At 34.5% G+C, this 14,751-nt stretch overlaps 2 protein-coding genes across 3 annotated transcripts in view; one reads left to right on the top strand and one right to left on the bottom strand.

Moving 5' to 3' along the window:
- Positions 1–7,827, top strand: part of LOC102808957 (uncharacterized) — a 52,354-nt gene extending 44,527 nt beyond the window's left edge. Inside the window, exons 20-21 of one of the 2 annotated variants that reach the window (XM_085495169.1) lie at positions 2,042–2,068; positions 4,754–7,827. In XM_085495169.1, coding sequence (XP_085351295.1) covers positions 2,042–2,045 — 4 coding nt within the window. In that variant the 3' untranslated portion in view covers positions 2,046–2,068; positions 4,754–7,827. The remainder of the gene's footprint in view (positions 1–2,041; positions 2,069–4,753) is intronic. The other variant, XM_085495168.1, reaches the window with a different exon arrangement.
- Positions 7,828–9,413: 1,586 nt separating this feature from the next.
- LOC100370013 (translin-like) lies at positions 9,414–14,598 on the bottom strand. Its single transcript, XM_002734422.4, has 6 exons — positions 14,404–14,598; positions 13,004–13,097; positions 12,284–12,380; positions 10,528–10,643; positions 10,310–10,389; positions 9,414–9,740 (listed from the first exon to the last, which is right to left on the bottom strand). The coding sequence occupies exons 1-6, from the start codon at positions 14,467–14,469 to the stop codon at positions 9,504–9,506; spliced, it is 690 nt and encodes a 229-aa protein (XP_002734468.1). The 5' UTR covers positions 14,470–14,598; the 3' UTR covers positions 9,414–9,503.
- Positions 14,599–14,751: the final 153 nt, after the last annotated feature.

The following is a 14,751-nucleotide window of genomic DNA, read 5'->3' as shown; positions in this document are numbered from 1 at the left end:
TGTATGGTACCCATGTTCCACCCTCTTTCACCAACTGTACCCTCTTTCAACCACTGTACCATATGTATTCTATCTGTATATAGTATCTATGTCCCCTACCCTCTTCTACCAACTGTACCATATACATTTTATCTGTATGGTACCCATGTTGTACCCTCTTTCAACCACTGTACCATATGTATTCTAACTGTATAGTATCCATGTCCCCTACCCTCTTCTACCAACTGTACCATATACATTTTATCTGTATGGTACCATGTTCTGCCCTCTTTCACCCACTGTACCATATGTATTCTATCTGTATGGTACCCATGTTCCACCCTCTTTCACCAACTGTACCCTCTTTCAACCACTGTACCATATGTATTCTAACTGTATAGTATCCATGTCCCCTACCCTCTTCTACCAACTGTACCATATACATTTTATCTGTATGGTACCCATGTTCCACCCTCTTTCACCCACTGTACCCTCTTTCAACCACTGTACCATATGTATTCTATCTGTATAGTATCTATGTCCCCTACCTTCTTCTACCAACTGTACCATATACATTTTATCTGTATGGTACCTATGTTCCACCCTCTTTCAACCACTGTACCATATGTATTCTAACTGTGTAGTATCCATGTCCCCTACCCTCTTCTACCAACTGTACCATATACATTTTATCTGTATGGTACCATGTTCTGCCCTCTTTCACCCACTGTACCATATGTATTCTATCTGTATGGTACCCATGTTCCACCCTCTTTCACCAACTGTACCCTCTTTCAACCACTGTACCATATGTATTCTATCTGTATATAGTATCTATGTCCCCTACCCTCTTCTACCAACTGTACCATATACATTTTATCTGTATGGTACCCATGTTGTACCCTCTTTCAACCACTGTACCATATGTATTCTAACTGTATAGTATCCATGTCCCCTACCCTCTTCTACCAACTGTACCATATACATTTTATCTGTATGGTACCATGTTCTGCCCTCTTTCACCCACTGTACCATATGTATTCTATCTGTATGGTACCCATGTTCCACCCTCTTTCACCAACTGTACCCTCTTTCAACCACTGTACCATATGTATTCTATCTGTATATAGTATCTATGTCCCCTACCCTCTTCTACCAACTGTACCATATACATTTTATCTGTATGGTACCCATGTTGTACCCTCTTTCAACCACTGTACCATATGTATTCTAACTGTATAGTATCCATGTCCCCTACCCTCTGCTACCAACTGTATCATACACATTTTATCTGTATGGTACCCATGTTCCACCCTCTTTCACCAACTGTACCCTCTTTCAACCACTGTACCATATGTATTCTATCTGTATATAGTATCTATGTCCCCTACCCTCTTCTACCAACTGTACCATATACATTTTATCTGTATGGTACCCATGTTCTGCCCTCTTTCACCCACTGTACCCTCTTTCAACCACTGTACCATATGTATTCTATCTGTATAGTTTCCATGTCCCCTACCCTCTGCTACCAACTGTACCATATACATTTTATCTGTATGGTACCTATGTTCCACCTACTTTCACCCACTGTACCCTCTTTCAACCACTGTACCATATGTATTCTAACTGTATAGTATCCATGTCCCCTACCCTCTTCTACCAACTGTACCATATACATTTTATGGTACCCATGTTCTGCCCTCTTTCACCCACTGTACCCTCTTTCACCCACTATACCCTCTTTCACCCACTGTACCATATGTATTCTATCTGTATAGTATCCATGTCCCCTACCCTCTTCTACCAGCTGTACCATATACATTTTATTTGTGTGGTACCTATGTTCCACCTACTTTCACCAACTGTACCCTCTTTCAACCACTGTACCATATGTATTCTATCTTTATCGTACCCATGTTCCACCTTTTCCCACCTGCTGTACCATATGTACTCTATCTGTATGGTATCCATGTCCCAGCTTCTTCCATCCACTGTACCATACTGGCAAATGTGTAGTCATGACGATTTTGTTAAATATTGTAATTATTTTATATTATAGCTAACTACATGACAGACATACATTCAGGTGAGCATGCAATGCACGACTGCAGGCACTAGTCATATCAGGGGCTTATTTCCTACTGTGTGTACTTTTTATTCCAATCTCAAATCTGATAATTGGTGTAGGCGTTGTTCACTTCCTGCCAGATATCATCTCTCTGGAATAGTATGTAAATTATGTTCCCACCTCTGATGAAAATAGTGACCAATCAGAGACTGTTTACTAGTCTAGTAGTATTCTATTTAATGCAGTAAAATGTCTGTCATGATTGGTTTTTACACAATGCACTTACTGTAAAATTACTAATTTTCACTGGGTTTAAATTTCACTGATTTAGCATTTCAGGCATATTCAGCGGGTTTTAAATTCACAATTTGATCATTTGGATAATTGGTTCTATGCTCAATTTTACATATTCACTGGGTTTTAATTTAGCACGTTTTCAAGTCAACGAAATAAAAACCCAGTGAATAATTAACCCTTTTACAGTATTATGCAGAGGTGAACAACGCTTATACTTTTTACAAAAATATTGCATTCATTAATACTATTACTTCAATTACCAGCAAACCAGGAATCCAAGAATCTCAGAACTAGTTAAAAATCAGAATTTAAATTCAAGCTATCTTAAATGATCGTAAATTTAAAATCTGCTAGTTTTTCAATTCTTACAATTGCTCAGTAACTGTGCAAATACAAAATTACTGCAGATCTAGTCTTCTTGACATACCTTTATCCCAGTGGATCATTTGGTTTTATCAATCATAATTGGTTGTGTTTTTGTATTGAGCAGATCATAAATTTGGGATGTAGAAAAGTGTTTAGGATATTTTTTTGATGTGAAATAAATTATGAATTACTGATTAACTAATTCTGGAAATTGGGGTTCCAGGATTCTCTGTTTTATGGCCAACCTACATATCATGCCTCGTGTAACGTGTATTCATCTCGTGACTGAGATGAATGGGGAATATTTTCCCATATTGTTATGTGGAGGTTAGGGTCTTTTTTATTATAGATAGCATGTTTCCCAAAATAACTTGATTTCAGATTTTTTCTACAAATTTCGATCAAAGGTTGTATGCAGTAGCCAATCAGAAAACATGCCTATTGGTTACATAATCTACCGGTACTAAGAAATTATTAAGAAATACAAACAAATTCACAATTCTAGCGTAAAAGTTGAAATAGTGAACTAGGAAATCTTTGATTAATATACAAATGTATCTTTAATTATGTCACTATACCACACTGCATTTGCTCTATTAGAAGCGCATGTCCAATAGAAGTGCATATAAACAAAAAAAGTTGTGTTTATTTTATTTTATCAATGATTGAGAAGTACATCTCACTTTAACCATAGACACACCTCTGTTATTAAAATGCTTCTAATTGAGCAAATGCCTTGTAACACTGCTAGAGATTTTGGCATGGAGTAAAAAAAACACTGTTCCATTAACAGAGGATTACTGTATCTTGTCAACATTTCACACGTTTGATTTCTTAAACTGAATCAAGAAATTGTAATGTCTGCGTTTGTTTTTGAAAAACTGATACCTGAACCAATCTTGTTCAAAGTCGCATACAAAGTCATATGCAAGTCAAATAGATTTTCGTGTGAATGACATCAAATTTTCAATAAAAGTATCATTCATTCAAATTTGGTATTGACATCGCTAGAAATGGGTTACTAAGCATGTCATTGTTTTTCTATTTGATTAAAAATGGCCAACTAGTGGCCATGTTGGTTTTATTTTTTTATGTGGTCTTAACCATTTCTTTTGACATACATTGAACTATTTTGTTTAAAGATAGTAAAAATACGAGTTAGATATGAATAGATATGTTTAATATGTATAAATAATACTACAATGAAATAATCTAATAACTTTCAAAACATTGGATAATGCATGTTTTGACGTTTAAGGTCAAAATTGTGATTATTGCATTTCTCATCAGAACACAATGCGTTGTACAAAGACTGTTACCTCTTTGTGGGTTTGAGGAAACTACTAGTTTGGTACAAAAAATATTACAATGAATTTGTTATATGTTTTTGAGTTGAATACACTGGCGTTTTGTTCTTGTGCATTGTTTATCAGTTTTTGTTGTTTTGTAGTATTTAGTGTATATATATTTTTGATCAGTTTGTTATTTTGTACTTGTGAATTATTAGTTTTCTGTTTTTGGTCCGTTTTACAATTGTGAGCGTCAATAACCATTTATGCAATGATGTGTAATTTAGAAAAGCTCTTATCAATCACCAATTAGAGTGCGTCATACTTTTAGAGTAATCTGTACAATGTAACATGAGTTCTGATTGGGTGTTGAACCTAAAAGCTGGAATGTACAATGTAACATGAGTTCTGATTGGGTGTTGATCCTAAAAGCTGGAATGTACAATGTAACATGAGTTCTGATTGGGTGTTGATCCTAAAAGCTGGAATGTACAATGTAATTTGTCTAATCCCCTAAAAAAGAAATTTGTTCTGGGTCCCAAGATGGAGGTTGAGTGCCATTTTTTTTTATATGGGGGGAGGGAGTGAATTGATTTTTAGTCACAGGAGCAATGTACTCCGGTCAACACTTGTTTGTATTTTTAGTTGTTAATTTGCATACCAAATAGACCAAATATGGTAATGCAGATTGTAGTAAAAATCTTATTTTCAATTGTCACTATAACTCAAACTGTGTCTGATTGTTTTGCAGATACAGTCGCAGCAGGTATACTCGCAGCAGGTCACATGACAGATATCGTAGTTCTCCTAGCTACTCTCGTTCCAGGAGCCGAAGCAGTTCCTCTTACGACTCAGATTATTAAACTTGTATTCATTACTGGACTTGCCATAAATTGGCTATGGTTACAAGTCTGCGACAAGTGTCAGCTATACAGAGTCTTACATTTAAAGTTACTGCCAACTAAGACATCAGGAATGCATATATTTTGTAAATCCTCAGCACAGTTTTAGGGAAAAAAGGCACATAAGTATTTGTTTGGCAGTGTAACTGAACCTGATCATTGAGAGAATCTGGGAGGGGTTTATAGGGTTAAGTAAGAACTTTGGTAAGTAACGAAAATTTACTGAATATTTCAGAATTTTAATTTTAAAGGGGCCCGCCAGTCATTGAGTAGTCCATCCATGTTTTCTGTACATAAATAATGGATTGTACATGCATTGTATGATAAAATCTGTTTTAGAAGCTGCTTTCTTTTTTTACTGAAAAAATTCAGAACTGCAAAATCGCTATTTCTCTTAGAAGCTGCACCCCTTCTGTTGCATTGTATCATTTGAATAGAAGACACAGCTTCTACTAATACAGTATATGGCGCATGACACCATGCATCAGTTTAATGAGAGATCCTTGTCTTTGATGTTGATAAGGGAAACAAAATTAAAGTGCCTTTTAAGTTTGCTCAATACAGTTTTATGAAAGTATTTGGAATCTTTTTATCTTGCCCGTAACATCAAAGATGGAAAGGAAAGGTATATTAAGGGAAAAATTTTTGTCCGTCGTCATTGTCGTTGTCGTTAATAATTGTCATTGTGTGCATAATAACTTTACTAATTCAATTCCAAATTTTATCAAACTTGGTCACCTTATTCATCAGTATAAAGTCTTCCCTGAGTATGAATGACAGATTTCCTGTATGAAAATATCATGCAAAAATTGAGAAAATCTAATAAAATATTTTGACTGTTTCTACTTGATTGATCACTGGCGATACACATTCAAAGGTCACTGATCTCAGTGGAAATATGCATTGTTGGCTGTGTTCAATGAAGTGAATCATTTATCTTGTAATAATATCCTTGATATCCCATGGGAATACTAGACTGGGTTTCAAAACCAACTCATGGAGAGAGTTTTTGCACAGTCAGTCTAACAAAGGGCAAGGTCATCAGAGTTCAACTATGTTTATATTTTGTTAACCGATTGCTATTGCTATACAGTTCATATGTAAAGAAAACAAAATTTGGGGTATAGACCTAATTTTTGAGGTTAACAATATGATACTGTATGTGAATTATGAAGCTAATACATGGAACTCTGTGGGGTGTTAAATTAGACAAATCCTTTAGATTTATTTTAACTTTAGATAATAAAACAATGTATTTGTAACAACATTTTGAAAAAATAGCAGGTACTCATTTTGTAAAGATCCTGTAGTTTTAATAGTTTCACTTTCACCCATGTTGGGGAAACTCTATTGGACAATCTTAATACCTTTATTGTCTGCTTTGGAACAAAATATGAACATGACAATGATAATGTTGACGTTTTTAAATACCAAATGGTAGTAGTTTCGTTCTGGCAATTGCAGTTAATATTCACTTGATACAAGTACAACCAGGGACAGAATAGTAAGTGTGTATGTTGTGTGTGTCTTGCAATGCTAGAGACACAAGTTATCAGTACTGCTTTCGTGTTCTTATATTTATTTTAATTATTACCACGTCTTGTTTCGGTGGCAATGCTGTCTCATTTCGTTAACTTCACAGGAATCAAACACAGTTGACACAACTAACAACGGTCTCACTATTCTGTTACTGGATAGTTGTTCAACATAACACCTCAGATTTTCTGTTTTATGCTAGAGTGTGTTGAATGATACCAGCATTTATAAGCTGTTATATTTTGTAACTCTGATATTTATTATACTATGTACATGAGCTTACTGTGACTTCTGTTTTGTTTTATTGCCATTACATGCTAAGTATTTGCTTATTTGATTGCTATTGAAATAAAGGAAAATGTGCATTGTATAAAGATGGCATCTCATTTCCAAAGATTACCTCAGAAATCTTTTTTTTTTAAATGTTAATTCCTGAAAGCAAGGTTAAAAGACAATTTTATTTTCGGCACTATCACAATTTCATTATTAAGGCATTGGCGAGAATGCAAAGGTCACCAGCACTAATAATTTTGCTGTTCTATAATATAATTCGCTAACATTTGTTGCTTGCAATGTTTACAATAGTATATTTTTTGTGTGTGTAAAAACTGTATATTCAGGGTTATATATTTTGTACAATTGTAATGGTCATTGTGCAGCACACACTCAAATTTTACGTCAACAATGTACACATGTACCAGTCTATGACAGACATGAAACTGATCATGTGAGGACCACCACCCAATGCATCATAGTCAATTCTGTTTATAGTGACCACTTAAAAAAAATGTTCTTTTATAGACATTTGTAGGTTGATTATGTTATTTGCATATAAAAATATGACAATATCTCTGTTATCAGGACAATAAATATTTGTCTCCATTAACATTTCAGTGTAGAGACTCATGTAAAACCTTCAACCTGTCAATATCCTTAGCATCTATACACACGTTCATTTGACCAAACTGGTCTCATTTGACAGGTGGTCTTCATATTTACATGTAAATTGCATTTCGACAGCATAAAAAGTGGTCACTATGAGCACATGGTTGCTAACACAGGCTTGGACTGTATGGTGTACAAATGTCTGTCTCTGTATTAATTTTTCCTTTAATGTAGTGAGTAGAATTTTGAAATTAACACATTCTCATTCCACTATGCTCTATATGGGTGTAAATGATCAAATAACTTGTTTATTTCATTCCCTTTCAAAGTTGCCGGGATGACGGAAGAGAATAGTGCAAGTCTCCATAGCTTTTGCTCTCAGTAATGTCTTGGTGTTCATTTTCGTTCAAGGTCAATTTCTCTTTACTTTTAGCTGCCTTTTAATTAATGTAGTCACTAAGTTGTGAATTTGGTAAATAAAAACAAATTTGAAAGTTTAAAAGTGTTTCTTTGTTTTCAATACTCACATACCTGCTGCAACACAGATGCTGTTCACATCATGTGCAGTGATTTGTGTTTTACTTTAAGCATGTAAATTTGAATAGAAATCACAAAAATTTCTTGCCAAAATAGTCAGCTATACAAATCAGTATTGTGAACAACTTGCTCTGACCTCGACTAGTTGCTCAGTAAAACGTGTCTTCATTCTATCACCTTACACTTAAAGGAGAAATGGTTAACAATATCTTTTTTTTTCTCCAAAACATTTCCTGCAACGGTCATCGCCAAAATGTGGACATGTAGCATATACGCTCTATATCCACTTGCATTCAGGTCTCCAGAGGGCGCCATATATATATTGCAATCATGAAGAACTACAGTACAAGACAACCTACCAGAGGCCCTAGGCAAATGGCAGATAAATTTAAACGCAAGGGGCCAAGTCTAACAGCTTCTCATAGATCCTTTCTTATAATTTGTATGAATTGACCAATGATGGGATGGGGGAGAAATGCCATCATTCATTTTCTGTAAGAGGGAGTAACATGCCAGTGAATTTCAGCACCTTCGTTTAACAAAAAAAAAATTTACTTTTTTTCTTATTTTTCCTTCAAGCCATAAATATGGAAAGCACAGTAAATTAGACTACTTGAGATATGTATACAAAACTGTATTTTGATATTTTTTTTATTTGACTTTGAAAAATGTATTGAACATAACTGAGAAAAAGAGTTGTACTCTACTACAATTATAAAATTGAACTTTAAGAACAACGTTCTCTTTTGGGAGATTGTCGTGTTTGAATCGTATTGTCGTATTTTTGTCCTGATTTGTAGGATTCTGAAAAACGCGTTTCACAACTTGTCTCTTATTTAGTTTTATGCGACATTCAAGATGGCGGCCCCCATATAGTAAATATCGCATTCATTTTATTATATCAGGTGTGCACCAGCTGACTGTGGTTGAGATTCTCCTGATCTGTGAAACAAAATTATCCCTACATGTGCAGCATTTATAAATTTGATTGTTCAGGATTATCTCATGGTTGAGTTTGTGCTGTTTTCTCGACTTTAGCTGTTTTCATCGGCTTCTCGTCCGGCGTTTGCCCATGGTGGTGCACATCTTAATAACATAGAATGTTCTGTAATGTAGCTCCATCACCAAGAGTTGATACAATATAAAATACAGCATATTATATTTTTCCGACGTATTTAAGTTTGGTGATTATTTTCATTTTGAAAAATTATTGGTAACTGATTAAATTAAAACAATGTAGCATTAGCCAAATTGGCAATATTGGCAATTATTGCATTTCTTGTGTCATGAAAAGGTCCTAGCGGCGGTTGACAGTGCAGATATAGTTCAATATGTGGTATTTTGCAAATATCAAGTGGTATATACCTCAGAAATGGTGGTTTGTGTCAAATATGAACATATTGGTTAAGAAGGAAACCTTTTTGGTTTTCTTCTGGAACATAGCGAATAGAGTGCATCATTTTATAATTTTAGGATTAAAATTTTGTATGAATATCTTCAAATCAATTTGAAGAAAATATGTTTTTTGAGCATTTGACAACTTGAGATCGCTTTTAAATGTTACCCAGAATGCATTGTTTAATTTAATTACCCATATTGCATTTTGTTTAACTGAGTTCCTGTGGCAATAAAGTTAGTAAATTATTTCTCTTCTTTTGTTTTCGTACTGTCCTGCGCTAGAAGCCCTCGGATACTGACATCATATACAACTTCTTCCACTTTTTTCATGTCGTATTTCAACCCATCGAATCGTTTCCGCAGGGAGTCATTCTTCAAGTTCAGGAGTCTAAAACCAGAATCTAGCTCACCAACAAATGTGGCAATTCTTGACGGCCTGCTGTATTCGCCGGCGGTAACGCTGTTCACTGCCATACGAGACTACAAATAAAAGTAATAAATAAAACGTCAAATTACACACTGGTATCCTATTTTTGTGAAATCCATGATTTTTTTTTTTCAAAGGAATGATTGAGCTAAATGGATATTATTATGTCCACTTGATTAAAAAAGATATAGAAAAATTCATAAAAAATGTACAAAACATTTTGGTGGAAAAATTGTAGTTTTCAAAGTGTTAAAAGGCGACAGTCATCGCGCCATGCATGTGCAACATTTGTGTTGATAAACATTGATTTTCCCACAATCCAATGCGCTCTTCTAATGGAAATCACAAGTATGAGGTTTGACCTGGGCACAACTTGCACTAATTACTCCTTCGATACCTTTCAAGCACCTAAAAAATACCTAATTAAAGCTTGGTAACGTGTATCTGCACAACAGTAAAATTCGCCATCTTTGCTTATATGATACCAGTATATCTCGTGCATGCGTGCCGTGAGGACTATCTCCCTTTAAAGTGACCCACAGTATTCATATAAAAACATCTCAGACATATAGCAATTCACATTTACTGGACATAATTTCTAAATTGTAATCTGACGACTTACCAGTTCACTTGCTAAGTTCAATAAACCCATTAAATAATCTTCAAGATCAAGGTGCAGACCATCTCCCTTATCAAACTTAACTGAAAAAAAAGGAAAAAAAAATTCTACTATTGTAGTCAATTTTGATGATTTGACACTGCATTCACGCATATCATTTTGATATCATAAAAGCACTTTGATGATAGAGGGCTTAAATATTCAAACTTTGTACAACTTACCACCAAGTAACTCTGACATTTCTTCTCTGGTTATCAGTTTTTCAGTTTCTAAATACACGGTGAATGCGGCTAAGAATGTTAATCGCTGCGTCACAAACCTCCAATGATCATGAAATCTACAGAGAGTGCAGAACAACAAGCTACTTTATATCAATAAATAAAATCCCTTTTACAGCTAGCCTGGTTACCATCCTGTTATTTTATTGGTCCTTCATCTGTCTCCATACTAAATCTGGAAACATTGTCTCAATTTTGCTTGTACAGTCAATTGGGGATCTTGCTGATGATTGGCTGATAAATATAGCACACTACTAATCTGAATATGCTAATCTTTCAAACAATGGATGACCATGACTTGATTGGCTGATAAATATAGCACACTGCTGATCTGAATATGCTAATTATCCTAACAATGGATGACAGTGGTATGTTCTCAGTATGCACTGTTATCAACTGACAGTTACCACAGAGATGAAAGTGTGACTGTCCCTTTCTTTGTGACGTTGGAATAAATTTGCTTAGTTAAAAATCAAGGAAACATTTCCAGACTAGTATGGAGGGTGCCGAAAGATCTGTGAAATAATAGGAACGTAACCAGGCAAAATTACAGCAAAACCATTATACTTAATATTAAAAACCAAAAGCATATACAATTATATAGCATCTTAGCCAGCCAAGGTTCATTAATTCGGCCATCGCTTCACCACTAAACCTTAGCAGATGGTATACAGCCAACGTGTATTTAAGTGCGCCCTCTCTGGCAATATTTCCAGTCAAATTGCTCATCAAACATTCACCACGAACACAATTGTACAGGTAGAACTTTTCTTCCCAGCCAGGGATTGAGCTGACATTTCTATCGGATTAGAACAATTTATTATAAATTTGTTTGCCCATTTTTCACTATACTAAAGAAACACAGCTATAACATACGGCCACCGTAAAATGCACGGTAGTATTTGTGTGCATGCTATTTATAAAATGAACATAGACTTTCAACCGTCACATGTTATAAAACATGGCAACTGTGTTTACAGTGTGTCTCAGGGGTAAGAACTGATAAGACTCTAAGAATGATTTCAATAATTTGCAAGTACTGACCCAGGCTTGAGGCGGAGGCTCAATGCTGTACATCGAAGTAATGGGCGCATGGAATCGAATGAGTTGTTTGCGTCAAATACTCATTGTAACCCAAATCAAGTGATAAATAGTTTGACCAACTGTAGTTTTTGTTCAGTACTAGGCCACATATACCAAAGACGATTCTGGCAAGTGGGAACTGTGGAAAATTTGCATCGGCGATTATTCATGTTCGACAACACAATGCTACATTTTTTTAATGACCAGTTGTCACATGTTACGCCAACTCTGATTGGGCACATGCTTTATGGCCACCTCCAAGGTAAAATACACGACTTCTCAGTGCAATCATTTCAGTACAGTTTTACCTTTTAAGAAAACTAATCTGAAGTATAATTATGTCCTAGAAATTTTATCCCACTTCCACCAAGTAAAATGCTGATTCTGATCTGATTATGTCAAAAGGATTTTAGTGTTGTTTTTTTACAACTAAAAGCATAATTATTGTACATGCGTATGTATGATATACTCTCTATGTATAAATTTGAAGTGAATTGCTCATGTACAAGATGCACGTCTGAAATAGAATGTCCATGAGTTGGCCATCTTGATTCAAATTTATAAAGCTCTGCATATTTATCATGAAAACACAGATTTATATGAAAGCTTGGCTCACCTATAATATTGGTCAGATGGGAACTTTGTTGCCAAGTCTTCATACTGTGTCCTCACAATCTTAAACATATCCCGTGATTTCTTGCATAGCGATGGAACTAGATGATAGATAATAAAAAATAATTAAAAGCTCTCTCTCTCTCACTTCCACTCTCTTCATCCCTCCCCCTCCCTCGATCTTCCCCAGAGCCCCTGTATCATATTTATTCAAGTTTCATAGTTCAACGTCAAAATTCAGGAAAGAATATGGCATTGAGATACTGTAGAATACTTTATTTTCGCTTGAAATTAATTTTCGCTATTTTTGCTGAAGGATTGATTCAGTGAAAATAAAATCCAGAGAATATACCGGTTTTCCTTTATTTTACATTCAACTTGTCAAAAATCAGTGAAAATAAATTCTATACGAAAAGGCTTTTCAGCGAAAATTAATTCCAGCTAAAATAAAGTATTTTACAGTAACTTTACTTCATAAAAATTTACCACTATAATGTATCATTATTAAGCGAGGAAATACCGGGGGTACCCCTCAAAATAGTTTCATGTTTGTTGAATCCCATATGATGTTTTGACGTTAATACAAAGCTATGATCTTTGATTGTCCTCCTCTATATGGGACTCATACACAATGTGTGTAAAATTCATTGTTTACATGAAAGTGAAACATACATGTACGCTGCATTACAACCATTGCCCTTTAAGCTTATAAAGATTTGCTCACTTTCTTTAATTCCAGATGGTTGGTGTACACCCTGCAACACTGCTAACATCTCACGGGCAGTTTGCTCTAAATTTCTCACAGACAGACGAATTTCCTGAAAATAAAATTGTGTTTTAAATTGTAAATGAATGAAATATAGTAAATGGAAAAAACAATTGTTTTTGGTGTATAATAGAAATTATTTCCTGATTGGTTTTTGTATGGGAAATGTTGAATTTAAATGAAAAACTACAAACATCTCACTCTCAGCACAACTAGCCTGTTTCCTTCACGGTTATAAATATTTACAAATTTCAATGGTATTTGAATTCAAAACAGCCGATCAACAAGCACAGTATGCAATGAAATCAAAACGTTCTAATGTTATTCAATTGGCCAATAAAAATCTAAGTTTTCAGTTCAATTTTTGAAGTTTATGAATATTTATAAAAATGAAGAAAAAAAAGTTTGTTGTGTCAAGAGTACTTAAAATATTTGTCCATGCATTTACAAACCATAGTATACCCACTGTGTATTTACTAAATTAGACTGAATTACATTTCAGAAAAAATCTCATTAGTATTGTAAAATTGAGATTAATTGAGACTAGCAATTCACCTATTCACAAAGTTCTAAACACATCATTCAAACATTCTGCGAAAATGTGTAGGTCCTATTTTTATATCATTTGGCTAGTCAAAAATATACAATATATAAATCAAAATGGATGTTAAAAATCAAATTGACCAATCCAAGAATGGTATTTTGACATCAATGTTAGATATAATTAATATTCTTAATTAATAAGTTCAACATTAGCCAATCAGCAAACGGCCCGTTAGTCACATGAAGGCATGAGCTTGCACTGTGGGTATAGACAATGTTCAGCTCATGAGCAAATCACTAATAAATATTTGAAATTTGAATGAAAGATGATGATCGACACTTAAAAACTTGTATAAATATGTTTATAAGCCCCAGCTTTGTGCCTTTCACTGTACTGTGTTAAACATATTTAGACCTTGAAAATAACACCAAATACACAACATGGTAGATGCTATGTTGAATGCGCGACTCAAACCTACGCTCATGTATGGCACGTAGTGTACAGACAAGCATACATCGTCAGACAAGCAGCGGCATTGATGATTCTGAATGAGAGAACGTTCAGTTGTGGAAGGGTGAAATACCTCTACCCAACCAAATCCAAAAGAAAAAGCAGATCACACCAGAAGAGGGCGCTTTGACCACATGGGGCATCATGTCAATAGTCTCAGTTCAGACTTTCAATTCTCACTGTTTTTCAAAATATTAAATGACTAATTATAATAACAAAGGTTAAATATATATGATAATAAATTGCACAGTTAAATTAATAATATTATCAACTTCATAGAATTTACGGATTAAAAAAAACTTACCTCCCGGATTTCATGGTCTTGCGTCAGGTAATCATTGAAAGATGCAAATATATCAGTCGTCGACATTGTGTAGAGTGTGAATTAAAAACACTGCGATGAAATCTAATGTTTTAGGTAAATGCTCGTCTCGAATACAACACAAATGCTGAACACAAGTTATTGTTTATACTCTACTGGTCATGCTTTCTGTCCCGGCATGCAATCAAGTAGACCCTCTATGTTAAGAAAAAGAATCAATAATATACCCAAAATATAACACTATAACTCCAAATTATTTTACATAAAAAGACAATAGATGAGTTTATTGTTAGCAAATACAATTTGTTATTGATATATTTGATTTAACCA

This window comes from Saccoglossus kowalevskii, chromosome 21 (genome assembly GCF_978046115.1).
Source record: "Saccoglossus kowalevskii chromosome 21, keSacKowa6.1, whole genome shotgun sequence".
Taxonomy (NCBI): domain Eukaryota; kingdom Metazoa; phylum Hemichordata; class Enteropneusta; family Harrimaniidae; genus Saccoglossus; species Saccoglossus kowalevskii.
The sequence above is the reverse complement of the archived record's forward strand: the minus strand, read 5'-3'. Positions and strand labels throughout refer to the sequence as shown.